Source organism: Chelmon rostratus, chromosome 18, assembly GCF_017976325.1.
Source record: "Chelmon rostratus isolate fCheRos1 chromosome 18, fCheRos1.pri, whole genome shotgun sequence".
Taxonomy (NCBI): domain Eukaryota; kingdom Metazoa; phylum Chordata; class Actinopteri; order Chaetodontiformes; family Chaetodontidae; genus Chelmon; species Chelmon rostratus.
Genome location: NC_055675.1, coordinates 22,170,753 through 22,186,501, shown reverse-complemented (window position 1 = coordinate 22,186,501; position 15,749 = coordinate 22,170,753). Strand labels below are relative to the sequence as shown.

At 43.1% G+C, this 15,749-nt stretch overlaps 1 protein-coding gene across 1 annotated transcript in view; it reads left to right on the top strand.

Moving 5' to 3' along the window:
- galnt14 (UDP-N-acetyl-alpha-D-galactosamine:polypeptide N-acetylgalactosaminyltransferase 14 (GalNAc-T14)) overlaps window positions 1-15,749 on the top strand; it is a 140,391-nt gene that overhangs the window by 77,194 nt on the left and 47,448 nt on the right. Inside the window, exon 3 of the mRNA XM_041958603.1 lies at window positions 9,852-9,950. Coding sequence (XP_041814537.1) covers window positions 9,852-9,950 — 99 coding nt within the window. The remainder of the gene's footprint in view (window positions 1-9,851; window positions 9,951-15,749) is intronic.

Here is a 15,749-nt window from a genome sequence, read left to right as displayed (position 1 = left end):
AGTGTTTCCAGAATAAAACAACTGCATCAGTTATATCAGTCTCACACCTGCACACATGCACACACATATACTCATTCTAAGCCCATGAAAACACACACAGACACACAAGTACAAATACCTGTGAATAAACACAGATGCTGTACACACACACAGGCAGTCGGGGTTGTGGTAAAGCATGAATAAGTAAGCAGCACAGGGTGAAGCCTCTCTCCCAGCAGTTCCAGCCTCATGTTTTTTAAAGACTCAGAAAACTCTGGAAAACACGAGACTCTCCGCTCCGACGGGGATCACAGCAGCGCTAACGAGGAACCAAAGGAACCCTGGAGATGTTAAAATAAAATAAAAAACATCTCGTCTTCTTTCGTATCTGAAAGTCTCTGCCTTTGTTCATCTCTGACACCCCGTTCCCCTTCTGTCCACCAATAACACCTAACCCTCAACTCTGAATCGGCTCTGCAGCCATCGTTCGGTCTCTCTGAGCAGTTTTTGGCGTTCGTGCTGCGGGGGTTCATCGTGTTTCTCGTGTTAGCCTGTTGGAGAGGCCAATCGAGCCCTCCTGGGTGACAGTGTTCTGCTTTTCCTCTGACGGTGGGTGTTGGAGTTAGTTTAGAAGTTGCTTTCCCTCATTAGTCCTCGCCAGGATTCGTTTCATGGCGCACTTTCAAAAACAAAAGAAAACCAGCTCATGATGGAAGTAATACTTTTTCAGCAAATACTAAACAAATTAGTCACCTTTACTTCTACGTGTGATTCAGTGACTGCACAATGTCACCTAAAAATTTCATTCATTCCGTTATTATTTAAGCAACAGACACATCAAATGATGCCACGTTCAGTGAAAAAATCGAGGGCGTCTGTTCGTGAAATCCCTTTAAATGGATCAGATCAGAGTTTGCAGTCAGATCTGTTTACTTGGCCCATTTTAGCTGAGATCAGAAGGAATATTTAACTGCTGTGATAATGCAGCAGGACAGTTGCAGAGCGATGATAATGAAGGAGACTTCTCTCCTAAATGAGGTCTTTCTGATGACTGTGACAAGTTCACCATCTGCTTCTGAGTACTGATGGGTGAGGGTCTCAGGTTCTTGAGGTTCTTGTTGTTGAGTGATGGCCTCAGGGGAAAACTGTTCTGGTGCGTGGTGGTCCTGGTGCTGATGGAGCCTAACCTGTGGCCTACTGCCCCGCTGTCTGGCTCTGGCATCATGCAGGACCCTCTGGGCTGCTCGATCCTGTCCTGTGAGCTGCATCACATGATGCTGTTTAGCCTGTGTTTGGTGGACTGATGGAGGAGGTGAGGATGTCTCGATGGTGGCTCTGTAGAACTTCGAGCACGCTTTCAGGGAGATGTTCGTCTTCCGTTGCAGTCTGAGGAAGAGCGTCCTTTTGGTGGGTTCGCTCGAGATGAGCGTTTGAGGTCCGTGGGGATTGTGGTACCCAGAAACTTAACAAACTCCCCCACCTTTACAGCTGCGTTGTTGATAAATAGTGGAGGATGTGAGCGTGGGTGTTTCTGGAAGCCCGTGACCATCTCCGTCAGCCTCCAGGTTTTTATCAGTACACCACGCCGACAACTGTGCCACAGTGTTCTGATGGTCACATGGATTGTTTTTGAAGGCACTGACAAAAAACCTACTTTTTTATATAGGCCGGAGATGTTGTTGCATCAGGAAGAACAGCAGAAAGATTTTAAAGGTATGTTGTGTGGACTGTACTTTGTGGGTTTGTAGAGGTTTTCCAAAGTTGCGACTTTTCAGGAAGCTTAGTTTTTGGCGCCTCGTCTCTTCGTCGTCCTCTGTCAGTGCAGGGCTACCCAGCACGTCTATGCCTTGAACCTCTGCCGAACCTGTAGCAGCTACAGAAAACACACCAGGTGTTCAGAAAGAATTGATCTGGAGGAAATGCTTCAGAGGATCACACGGAGGAACTGGAGGGCTAACAGCAGTGTTATCCATCAGTTCCCCCGTAAAGAGCAAAACACAGAGACGCATTCGTTAGAGATACAGTATTTTCCACAGAGAATAATAAGAGTGAAGAAACTCTATCAAGACCGTATTTCCTCTACTTCTCTCTGTAGAATTCTCTTGAATATGCAGCAATATTCTTCCTGCACTCATTTTCTATGCATCTCATTTGTTATTTATGTACTGCATATACTGAACACAAACATTTCTTGCCGTTATCTCACACTGCACGTAACACATATTTATGGAATATTTCCATATGACACTATTACCTCCCTAATGAGGTTTTATTTCCAATTCGGATTGTTAGCCGTGTATTTTAGGAGCCAGTAAATCAACAAGTTATCATAGCTAAACAACAAGCTGTCACATTTGTCCACGCGTTCAAACACAGCTCATACATACTCAGCTCTCGGTTTAGGTTGTCGATGTCGGTCCAGGAGTTTTAACATAAATCAACGCTTCATCCTACCTTAAACTGACAATGGACAAGTTTTTTGCTTTAACTTGTTTTTCTGAAGTAAATGTTGATTCAACACCTTAATGGCTGTAAAATAATGACATCATCAGCATTTTGATTGGCTCCCTATAAGCCTCGCTGTCACTGTGCAGGTCTGTCTGCCACCGGGGAAGATCTCACGGGATCCAGTCCTGCTGCCACCGTTTCTATCTGTTGTCATGTCTCCATCATTCATTAAATGAATGAATGAAGTCACGCTTTTTGTCCCCCCCTCCACCCCGACGTCAACCCCTGGAAACAAATTTGGAAACGAATCCAGTGTATCGTGTGTTTCTGGCAGTTCTGATCTGAGGAAAGTGGAAGGTTGAAAAGTTGTTTGTTTGCACTGTCAGTGTTAAATGTGTGTGTGTGTGTGTGTGTGCGTGTGTGTGTGTGTGTGTGTGTGTGTGTGTGTGTGTGTGTGTGTGTGTGTGTGTTTGAGAGGATTGTGTGGCGTCCCCTGCATTGTGAATGACTTTGAAATTCAATCAAATCTGGGCTTTGGCAGCATGAACAGCGAATATGAGGCCACAACCTGGTCAGTTTTTCTTTTGCAAAATATGTACACTCCTTCACTCCGTTTGGGGATTGAACTTGCTTCAATTAAAATTGTTGAATCTACTGAACTATTCATTTGAGCTATTCATTCATTGGAGTCATTGACTCGGAAATTTTCCTAATGGAATTTTCCAGTAAAGGAAGAAATGAGGCATTATCAGCTGTCCCTCGCTGTCTCTTTTTTCTTTTCTCCTCTTTCTCTCGATCAGGAGAAGAGAAATCCCTTGCTCCCTCATTCACCAGCAGTGTGTGAGTATAAATATGTAAATGGCTGTTGCCTAACCAGCCAAAACTAGGCCATCTCCTCCTCTGTGAGCACCTGAATAGAAGCGAGACAGAGATAGTGGGAAGAGAAAGAAAGAAAGGCCAGAGGTGAAAAGCTTACCAAAATATCTTACTCCAGCAGGCGTGCTGCTACTCTGCTCAGATTAAGCTGACATTGTTCCATATCACGCTCCCTTAAGTAAAAACAAAATCATTTCCCATTGCACATGTTTATTCTTAAGAATTGAAAAACCATGATATTTGATACTTTTCTCCATCGCCTGTTGGTCAAAATAGCTGCGCAGCGTGCCGTTTGCATACTGTAGGCACTCTATTTTCCTTGCATGTGAAGTTCAGCATTCCTGCCAAGTTTGCCAACGCACACAGGTAGACAGAGGAACCAGGGAAATCATAGCCTGAGCTGTTTGAAGCAGTTTGGGGCAAATGAAAGAGCAAGTCTGGAGAGTTGAAAAGCTTCTGCTTCCTTGTATCGAGTCAAGTCATTAGTGAAGTCTCAAGGCCACATCAGGAAGCCACATAATCAGGGAATCACACGTCAAGTCCTAATGTTTGTGACTCAAGTACAACCTGAGTCCAGGTCAGTTTGGGAAAAAAACAAAGAGCCTTTTCTGTGGTTTAGGTTGGAGGACGTCTCTGCAGACGTTTGACGGAGAAGTGAAGCATGTAAATCACTACTCAGCTACAGAAACTCCAAGCCTTCACTCATCGTCCTCTCTTATGTTTGCATCATTTCGGCCAGGAGGGAGACAGACAGACAGACAGACAGCGAGAGAGACAGACAGAGAGACAGACAGACAGACAGACAGACAGCGAGAGAGACAGACAGACAGACAGACAGACAGCGAGAGAGACAGACAGACAGACAGACAGCGAGAGAGACAGACAGACAGACAGACAGCGAGAGAGACAGACAGACAGCAAGAGAGACAGACAGACAGACAGACAAAGAGAGAGAGAATAGAAAACGGCCAAGAGGCAGAACAAGTGAAGGACAGAGAGAGAGAAGAGCGTTAGAGGTGTAACACAGAGGCTGCAGGTAGGCACGTACTGTGTGTGTGTGTGTGTGTGTGTGTGTGTGTGTGTGTGTGTGTGTGTGTGTGTGTGTGTGTGTAAACAGGTCTGACAGTATCTCAGGGCTACATCAGTGGCCATTAGTATTTTGCAGCACGAACACACACTTTGACAGGTCAGCTGCACCGCCCGCTGAGAGGCGTGTGTGTGTGTGTGTGTGTGTGTGTGTGTGTGTGTGTGTGTGTGTATGTGTTCACTGGTTTTGACCTGTCCTGTGTTTATCTCACCTGCAGATGAACTTTGATGAGCCAACATGCCCACACAAACTCGTGCACACAAACTCGTGCACACACACACACACACACACACACACACAACACACACAAACAACACTCAGTCCTCAAATGGCTCTGCTCATCAAATATAAATGATTTTGTGGCCATCTGGACAGAAATCTGCAGTAAACACTCTGCTCATCTCAGAGTGGGTGATATGACCAGACTCTTCTATCACGGTTAATGTGATTTATGTCACGGTAACGGTCTGTATCATGGCACACCAATCATTCTGGAAATTCAATTAAGAAATAGTTTAAAGTAACAATACCGTACGTCACCACATTTCATTATTTTCTTCCATACAAGAAGAAACAAACAAAAACAGCTGCGTCACATGAGACAGCACTTAATTTCAAAACTAAAGACATAAAACAGTAAAACTAACTTTCTCTCCAAACGGAAGCTTTAAGGCTCCAAATGAGAACAGCTGTGTTGCACAGAGGTGCATTTTCACCGTTATCACGTGACCTTTGCGAGGCAGCTGGATCGCTACATCAGCTTTTGTCTTGTGTTTCTAGAGGGATGTGTTTCGGGGATGCACAAGCATGTCATATTTCTTAAAGGGAGTTTGGTGTAATATTTTCACTGGAGAGCGCAGGGAGCTTCTGTTTACTTCAAAGACTGTATGTATGTTTTAACGCTTTGTCAACACACAAACAAAAGGTAACTGCTGAAGTATGATTAGGTTGTCAGGTTGTTATTGGTTTGAGTAATGGTTTACAGTCTGTTAATGTGGATTTATATTGATTACTGACAGTGGCTGATCAGGCTAATTGTCAGCTAATTGCTAACAGCAGTCTGCAGTAAGTGGTTGCCCTGTGTATGCGTATTTTTAAACTCCCTTCCTAAACATGATGTGCCTGATCAGACAGCATTTTGTGGAAGTCAGACTGTATAAACAAAACATGTAATTATGACTTTTTGTTATTGCACCATTGGTTTTGAACGCGATGCCGCAATAATTTGTATTCGTCAGAGGCCAAAGTGGTTTTACCTTAAAAATGGCTCAATTCCAGACCAGCTGGTGCCTCTGATTGGTTATAAAAGCTTTCTGTCTGTCCTGGTTTTCTTTTTGGATTTGTTTTTTTATTTTATCTTCGGTGGATGAAATAGATTTCTGTTCATAATGATTTAAATGAGATAAGTCTAGTTTAGTCATTTTCTGTCCTCAGTTGTTTTCCCTCCTCTTTCCTCATCTTTTTTTCTCTGTTTTGACATTTACAGCTCGATTTCTTCACTAATTCTTTTTCCCCCTATGGTCCCCTCCCGCATATCTGTTTGCTCGTCTCCTCTTACCCGTTTTTTGGTTTCCTCTCTTTATATTTTCCTCTCATCCTCTTCTTTTCCTCTTCTCTCGTCTTCCTCTCCTCTCCTCTCGTTCATTTTCTCCCCTGTTCTTGTCTCCTCTCCTCATCATTTTCCCTCTCTTCTCCTTTGCTCTTTTTTCTATATTTGTGTATTTTCCTCTTTTTGTCACCTCTATTTCTCTCTCTTTTTTTTCCTCTCGTCTTATCCTCATTCCTCTCTCCTTTCTCATCGTGGCTCTTTCCCCCCTCTTCATCCTTTCTATTTCCCACCATTCATCCTCCCTAATCTCCCCCTCCTCTTTCCCACATTTGCTCTTACACCCTCACCTCCCCTTTGCCCTCCTGCATTTCTTCCTCTCACCTCCTATTCTTGTCATTGTTTCTGCTTGCGTTTTCGTCCTCTGACCTTTTTTCTCCTCTGTCACCATATTTGAGTCCCCCTCCTCCCTCCTCCACCATAATTTATCCATCTTCTCTATTTCCTTCTGCCCCCCCCCCCTGTATTTCCTCCTGTTTCTTTGTGTGTGTGTGTGTGTGTGTGTGAGAGAGAGAGAGAGAGTGTGTGTGTGTGTGTGTGTGTGTGTGTGTGTGTGTGTTCTCTTGTGCTTTGATGCACCAGGAAGTTAACATGCGCGCGCACACACACACACACACACGCTCAGGGAGTGTGGAAGCTTGTTCATATCAGCTTCAACATCAGTCATCTGTCAGCACAACTGTTATCTGTACATCTCTGTCCGTCTCTCTCTCTGCCTGTCTGTCACTGTGTCTCTTGGCCTTGTTCGTCCCTCTCCCCCCCCCCCCCACACACACACACACACACACACACACACACACACACACACACAGTAGCAGCTCGTCCTTATCTTCTTATCGTTCCTCTCTGGTGGAGCTGCTGAATAAATCAACTGCAGGAAAAACCAGAGATGGAGACGGGGAGATAGAGGGCTGGAGGAGGCGGAGAGGGGCATGATGGGATATGATATGACAAATATATACAGCGCATATTCCTGCTCTCACTGGGAGAGAGATGGAGACAATGAAGGAAGAACGATGGAGGCAAAGAAAGACTGAAAGAAGTGCAGAGTGACAACAGTGAGCTCACTTCTGCTCGCCTCAGCCTTCAGTTTAGAAAACCTCAGTGTGTGTGTGTGTGTGTGTGTGTGTGTGTGTGTGTGTGAGAGTGTGTGTGTGTTACCTAAGTGTGTGCGTTTAAAATTCACAAACTTGGTCATGATCAAGACTTAAGGGCTTGTTTGCATTATTGTTTTCAGATTGTGTTTAATTTCATCAAATACAGCTGAGAGTTCAGTTCAGAAAGATTAAAACAAAGTGAACAGAAAAAGAAAGAAGAGACGGATGAAATGAAGGTAGAAACTGAAAAAGAAAGTGAGACTGATAGAAAGAAGGAAATGAAGAAGGAGAGAAAATAAAGTAAAACAGAAAGGAGAACAGGGAAGACCAAAGGAAAAGATAAAGGAGGGGAAGACAGAACAAGACAAGGAAAGATGGAATTAAAGAAAGTGATGGAAAAAAGAAAAATATGGAAAGAGAGAAGACTAAAAAAGATGAAAGAACGAAAGGAAGAAAGGATTTCAGAAGACAGAAACATACATGATGGTGACGACAGAAAAGAACAGAAAGAAGGACAGAAAAATAACGAAAGAAAAAAGACTAAAGGAAAAGGAAGGAGAAAGCCAAGATACAAGGAAAGAAAGAAAGAAAGAGCTCACGAGCAGCTTCCTTCCAAACACCGACTGACATCAGGACCGCTGGCCGACGTGCCCTTGAGCAAGACGCCGAACCCTCTGCATGTTCATACTCCAACAGTAAAATCATGACTCGTGCGCTTGTTTCTGAACTTTCGCTTTCTTCCATCTGCTTTGGTGATATTGTTTCCCCGCTTAATCATCGCGCCTCTAAACTAAAAAAATCAAATTGCGAGTTAATGAGGTGCTGATAGTATTATTTCACAGCTGGGTGCTCGTGTGCACTGACTGATGCTGCTCCTGTTAATACAACAAATTAGGAGTTGAGCTTATGTTCTAACCCCACAGCAAATCACAGGAGGTGGTTCAACGTTTGGCTCAAGGACACTTTGACGGGACACTCTGGGTTTTTTAGGGGCTGGGTTTGAAATTCAGCTCTTTACAAACAGTAGTACTTGTCGGGGAACTTAATGTGGAACTATTAGAAAAACGTGGTCTAAAGTCATGTTTTCTGAGTTACACGTCTCAGTTTTGGGTGCACAGATAAGCTGAACTGGCCAGACTTCATAGAGATTTTGGGTGTTTCTGGAACATTTGGTTGATGTCCTCTGATGCGGAGTTTCCTCCCTGATCACAGCGAGTCAACATGTTTTTGGTGTCCTGTTATTTCAAAGGATTGAGACGGAGACAGGTTTTCTTGCCTCTGAGCTACACAAGCTAAACATTTTCTGTGAAAAATGTGTATCTTATCTTTTTAAGCTACAAAGTGGAGCACCAGCAGAGAACCCAACTTTTCTTGGTGGCGAGCCAAGAACATGTTGGTGGTAAATATGGGTTTGTGGTTATGTTACAAAAAGTAATGCAGGAAAAATATTTTTGTAGAAAATGACCGCTCTGCCTCAGAATACATTTAAAAACCTGACGTAACACCGATCAGTTTAGTTGACTGTTGTAGTCAGTTACAGTGGTTTTGCTGAGTTTGATCAAATAAAAATCCATCCAAACAACAGTTTATGTGCTGTACAGATCTGTCTCCACAGGAATGAAATATCACATCTTTTATTCTGTGTCATAAGAGCACAGATGATCAGGTGGACTAAGACTCCAGTTAGACAAAGACTGTTAATTAGCTGGTGATGTTTCTGATCCCTCACCTTCTTATGAAAGATGCCTCATATTTTGTATTTGCTGATGTTGAAAAATAGACTCTACATGTGACATTTTGCCTTTTTACTGTTTGAACATTATCACACAGGCGAGTATCTCAGGGTGAGAAAACGATCCTGAACTTTCATTACTGTTAAGTGAATATTCCAAACTCAACACCTTCAATAAACAGGTGAAAGTAGATTAGATAAGCAGCAGAGGACTGTGGGTTAAGTTGGCTAATGATGCACATACTGTGACATGTGACACGTGAGGTTTCACAGCGATGCACACACACACACACACACACGTCTGAGGAAGGTGAGGTTTTTTAAAAATGAAGGCCAGAACAGAAAAAGCCGACGGTTTCTGTTTGAAAATGTCACCAATCCATCAATCTGATAGGTAAAGGCCAGTCCTCTCATTATACTGTGTGTGTGTGTGTGTGTGTGTGTGTGCGCGTGCACTGCTGCTCTTTTAGAGATGAAGGCTGCTGACCCAGCGAAGGCAGCGCATGCACACACACACACACACACACACACACACACACACACACACACACACAGTTAAGTGGTGTATTTTAATGAGCCTCTGGCTGGTTATCTATACTTCATCTTCAACAGGTCTGGTCCAATGACTTGGCCAGTGTGTGTGTGTGTGTGTGTGCGTGCATGTGTGTGTGCGTGCGTGCGTGTGTGTGAGAGAGAGAGAGAACAGAGCTAAAGGGTTGATGATATCTTCTCATGTGATATCACTATAACCAACCAGCATTGACTCAGAGCATCGTGGCTCCTTTAACATCTTTGATTTTTAATTTTCGAGCTTTTACCAACGATGTTCAGTCAGATTTAGTTTTTTTTAATGTTTTTTTGATCTGTCATTGATGTTTTAATATTCATGTTCTAATAATCTGCGTCTTGACTCACTAACTGTGGTAAATGTAACTTATTATGGGACATGCTTTCCAATGATCGGTGGATCTGATGCCATGTTCAGTAATGCTCACTCTATCTCTCTCTCTCTTCTTCTCTCTGTAGGTGCACTGCTCTTCATTACGACTCTGATCTTCCTCCAACCTCCATCATCATCACCTTCCACAATGAGGCCAGATCCACCCTGCTGCGCACCATCAGGAGGTAACACACATGCACACACACACACACACACACACACACACACACACACACAGCAGAACTGAGACTTTTCAGACAATATGGTCCAGAGGTAAAACTTTCAGAAATACATCCGGCTGCAGTTTTTATTTTTTAATTGAGGTTCATCAAACATAAATTTGAAGAGCTGACTTTGTGACTTTCACCTGACTAGGTGAAAGGAGTAATTCTGTGTTAACATATAATTTATGTCCATCAGGTCTGATTTGTTGTTGCAAAGAACTGAAACACTTTAATGAAATTTGTATCATCAGGAACCTCTTTCAGTCAAACCTTTTGACAAAGAAACATGGAGCTGCCAAAAGTTACAGCAGAGATGAAGTGATGGTACAGCCGAACAACAACCTACACGCACACACACACACACACACACACACACACACACACACACACACACACACACACACACACACACATTTAATCTCCTGACCCTCAATCTCTGAACTCGTTCTGTCTTTCAGTTTGATGATATCAGCAGGTCGCTGTACACATATACAATACAGACACACACACACACACACACACACACACACACTGACACACACAAACCCTTGCATACAGCGAGCCAGAGCCAAAGGGAGCAGAGGGGCTCAGGGAGACAGATTGTCTTTTAATTGGTTGAAAACTGCAGAGCTTTGAGAAGGACTGAAGGGGAGGACACACACACATACACAAAATCACACACAGACACACACACACACATACACACAGATAGAAAAAAAAACGCACTGACACACTCATTCACACAAAACACACAATGTCCTCTGTGATAGTAAGGAGACGGTCCCTGCTGACTGACTGGTATAATGAGCTGAACCCAGGCCAAATCCTGGAGGTGTGTGTGTGTGTGTGTGTTTGTGTGTGTGTGCGTTGCCGATGACTTGGAGCTGGAAGTTTAGCTGCGTTTTATCTTGAGTTTGTGAATTTGAACACTTGATCTCACCAGGATACACAGGATCCTCTGAAGCTTCTTTATTTCTGTAAACAGCCTTATTTGACGTGGAAACATTTGGATGAGCATATCCTCTATTTTCATTACCTCTGTCACACGCCCTGGAATGCCGGTTGATATAACAAAATAAAACATGATTGTCACGCTGCAGTTTTTAACGCTTGTTGCTCTACAGTAAATAATAAATGCATGCTTTCCAGCTTGTTTGTAGCAAACATGGTAGTTAGCATGAGCAGTCACAGAGGAGGAAAGGATGTATTTTAGGAAGCATGTTCCAAGGCGGTGTTCCAGCCTTTCCAGTAAAAGTTTATTTCTTGAAGGAAGATAAAAACATGTGGGTTGCACAAGACTTTACATCTGAATGAAATAACACACTGAGTTAGCATTTCTAGGCTCTGCGAAAGCTTTGGAATATTAAATCTTCATTGATTAAAAATTCATGACTTAAAGAGTAATGATTCACCTCGTTTGCCATTTTCGGGGACCTTTCACATGTTTTCCATACATGTCATTTATTATCACCATGGAGATGGCTTTTTAGGGCTGCAGGGGATTTTATTTGTTGCAGCTCTGGGACAATTCGGCAGCGAGACTGAACTGTTAGTTCAAACTGACGAAGTAGTTCACACAAGGTGTCGTCCAGCTGATGAGAGTGGACACACTGAAGGGTGGGGTGCCCTGATAGAGAGGGGCGAGGCGTGATCGATCATGGTGCACACTTTTGGACTCTCTTTGAAGGCATTTGTGGTGTGTTTGCACTCACTTGTACCCTATAAAGCTAGCAGAAGTAGTTGCATAAAGGTGTGTGTGTGTGTGTGTGTGTGTGTGTGTGTGTGTGTGTGTGTGTGTGTCCATTTAGGTTTCATCCTGATATTTGACTTTTTCGAGCTGCCGTTTCTGGGTTTGCTTGTCCGAGCGGAGCAGCAGGTTGATGGAAAGTGTCCACTTCACCTGGCGTCTGTGCAGGCAGACTGACGTGTGCTTAAGCAAAGCTGAAATTCAGTTTAGAAGCGATCACTTGACATTTACAGCGTTTTCATTAGTCAGTGAATCACAAGCAGACAGCTGACAACAGCAACAGCCGGCACAGAGAATCATGATGTGGTGAGTAATGAGACAGTAAGTGTGGAGCAACTCGTCTGTTTTGTGGAGTTTGGAAATGTTCAAAAGTTGCACATGTAACTGCTTTTTGAGAGTGGTGTTTGGTTGCTATGGAAACATAGCTTTTTTGTGTTTTAGACAGTGTTTCTTCTGCTTTAGTAGAAGAGAGTGAACTCACTGCTTCAAGTTCTTGCATGATGAGTCGTCAGAGGTCAGAGGTCAGAGCTGCAGTTGACTGGATCTGGCTTAAGGAAGGACGGGCCGTCATGTGGCTTAGCAGGTTTTGGCCCATTAACTACAAACTGTGTGTAATTTAAATTACTGCTGACCCAAAGCAAGCCATCAATTTTTAGATTGATTTTCCAACTAACAGCCAGCCACTGATTTTAGTGCAGTACACTTAAAGTACAACTTGTACCTTTATTTATTTATATTTGAACTTAAGTTATGATCTAATGGTGCTGCAGGTTTTCAGATGTATGAAAATAGATGTTCTGACTTACAAGATATGCAAGTCATCTTCTAAAAATCATGCATTTACCAGCATGAAGACAGCATGTTGTTGCAGGCAGTAAACACACACAGACAGGAAAGACAATTTACATGAAAGCAGTTGGTCTGGAGTCCTGCATGGGTCAAAATGTTTGATGTGAACGTGACCCAGAGCCTGGAGTCCATTATTTTGCTCTCAGCTGTGTTATTGACACAGAGTATTGTTGCATGTGTAGTGATTTTAAATAGAAACATTTGTATTTACTGGGGTAAACCTGCATCATACACATGAAAATGTGCCCAAAGCCAGCCTTCCCTGCATGGTTTCTGCAGCTTACTCTCACAAACACCTGCTTGGCTGTAGGTTTCAACAAGCACACGAATGCATCAGGAACAGATGTTATTTAAAACTGTCTGAAGAAAAGAAAGAAGCACTGAAATACCCTTCAGCAAGGTGCTTAACCTGCTAATAGATACGACTGCTGTCACTGCTCTCATAGATGCTGCTGTTATTTATTAACTGTCATTTAACCTGAGCAACAACCAGCAGCAGAGAACGTGTGGAGCTATGATAATGTGAAGTGAAGTACTGAGAAAAAGCCTCCATCATCACTCTTCATGGGTGAATACTTCTGAAAAATGTCAGTCTGCTTATTCTCCAATCTTCACTGGATCATAGCCAAAAAGTTTACAACAGATATTTGTTCTAAAACTTTTTCTGAGAGGCTTTGAAAGATATTTAGTTGGAGACGGCCAAAAATTGCAATCTAATTTCAAGCGTCAGTTTTCGAGCAGAAAAAAACTTGAATAGCCAGATAATAGCTAGATAAGTTTTCTTTTTACTATCTGCAATCATGCTGTGCTGCGGGGACTCTGAAAACACTGAGAGCGTATTGAATGCCTACAATTACATTATAAAAGGGTATAATTTGGGAGTTTTGTGCGCTTTGGGGCTCGACGATATGCAGGCCGAACTTTAATAAGTTTGATTTCTGAGACAATGATGGGCACTTTGAAAGCTTTTCATCTCATGATCAAAGAGTTGCTTTCTGAGGGAGAGCCGGGCCTTGTCGATATTTAATCAGGCTCAGATTCGAGAATTGATCTCATCTTCTCCGTCTCTGCTGGGCGAGAGATAAGCAGGCGAGGAGAGAGAGAGAAGGAAAGAGGACGGGAGAGAAAAGAGACGTGGCGCTTTTGAGGACATATTGGTTTTAATGGGTTTAGTTTGTTTTGACTGCTTGTGTGTGTGTGTGTGTGTGTGTGTGTGTGTGTGTGTGTGTGTGTGTGTGTGTGTGTGTGTGTGTGTGTGAATTGGAAGGAGAGCAGGAAGGAGAGGTCTCTCCCTCTCTCAGCACCAGCTCAGCACTTTCTGATCCAGTGGAGCTAAAAACGCACCGTTCAGAGTCCGGATCTCTTCCTCTACAACTGATCGCTCAGGATTTATTAGGAAGAGGTCGTTAGGCAGATTGATGGTCGTTGCTTCCTCCTGTTGTGCCGCACTCTTCTTCGTTTCTTTCTCGTGTTTCTTCCCTGAACTCCGTCGGAGCAAACATATTGTAGAACTGTGATTTTCAGTGATTCTTCTCAGATTTTGCATCCTGAAAAACATGTGTCGTCCCCCCAAAATCCTGTTCATCAGATTTATCAGAATTTATTGAATTCATGCTTTTGGCATCCAGTTATTACTTAATATGTGAAGCATTACAGACCATCAGTAATGAGACTTTTCTTCTGTCTATACCACTCAGTGCCTGTACGAGGCATCAGATCATCACTGATGAGCTTATACACACAGCATCCACTGAATAAACATCATCAGGAAGTAATGAGTGAATATAGATCTATATCATGGTAGATTAGCAGTGACAAGACTGGATTTAATGTGGACAAACTAGCCTTTTGACCCCAGACTGGGACTGATAAATGTAGATGTACCGCACCGTAGATCAGCAGTGATGAGACAGTATTTACTGGCTGCAGATATATAGCATAATGCATCACTGCTAGTTAGACAGAGCTGAATGTGGTGAGAGGCTGAATCAGGATTTCTTCGGTTTCTTCAGATCTGCTGGGAAAGGCTTTCTGTCAGAGCAAGAAGGATTTAACCTGCAATGTAAATGGTGCAGTGTGTAATTTTAACAGGCTAAACCTGTGTTTTTTAAGAGATAATGTTCCTTGCTACATATGTATAAAATCTCTTGACTTTTATCTTCTTATTCAGGAATAAATAGGGACTTTTTTTGTCCAAATAATGGATATTTCATCTTTGCAGTATAATTCCCTCGTTTTCCTGTCAGAGGTCTTGATAGAGAAATTGGTTCTGGAGTAAGATGGAGGGATACGGATGGATGGAAAGACTGGTGGATGTAGAGGTGGAGAGAAAGGAGTGATGAATTACTCCAGCCCGGTGGAGGATGGAAGAAGACTGTCAGCTAACCAATCAGGCAGAGAGAGAAGAAAAAAGAGGGAGGGAACGAGCCGAGGTACGAACAGGGAGAGGGAGAAAGCTGTTGAGAGGATAAAAAGAACCAAACCCAGAGCAAAGTGTAACACGGCATGAACAGCAGAAAGTAATTTGACTCTTCACCTGTAGTGAATGAAGTTAGAGAAAAGCAATTTTGCGTCTGATTTACAGAAGGAGTAAAAACAACATACCCCACAGACATGAAGGAGAGAGGTGAGAGTGTTTTTACAGCGGCCAGCAGAGCAGAAGATATCTCGCTCACAACAGTTGAAAGCATCACTTCTCAGGTGTAAATAAATCCATAAATCCTGGGCAGCAGAGAGGCAAGACAATCTGAAACCTGTAATCGAGGGTTTGTAGCCGCGCCACACGTTCAGCACACACATCTGCTGCCTTCATGGAGCAGAACTGTCAGTACACAAGCTAAAGTGAATAAGACGCTTTAAAAACTGGAGCTAGAAAAAGATTTTTTAGACGCAAAAATGCACAGACTGCTCCTGTAGTCCAGCCAGCCTGAGCAAACTGTTAACGTTGCCTTCAGTGTCTACAGTTAATTAAGCTAATTAAACAAATCAGCTGTCAGCATGCAAAACAGAGATGAAGAGCTGCAAAATAAGCTAAAGCTTCTGCTGCTATGTACATCTGCACGACATCCAGTGATATTCTCAGAAGTTGGACTGTACCATTTGTTTGCAAGATACATAAAAGTTAAGTCGTGAGACCAGTCCCAAGACTGAGAGGGGCCAAGCCG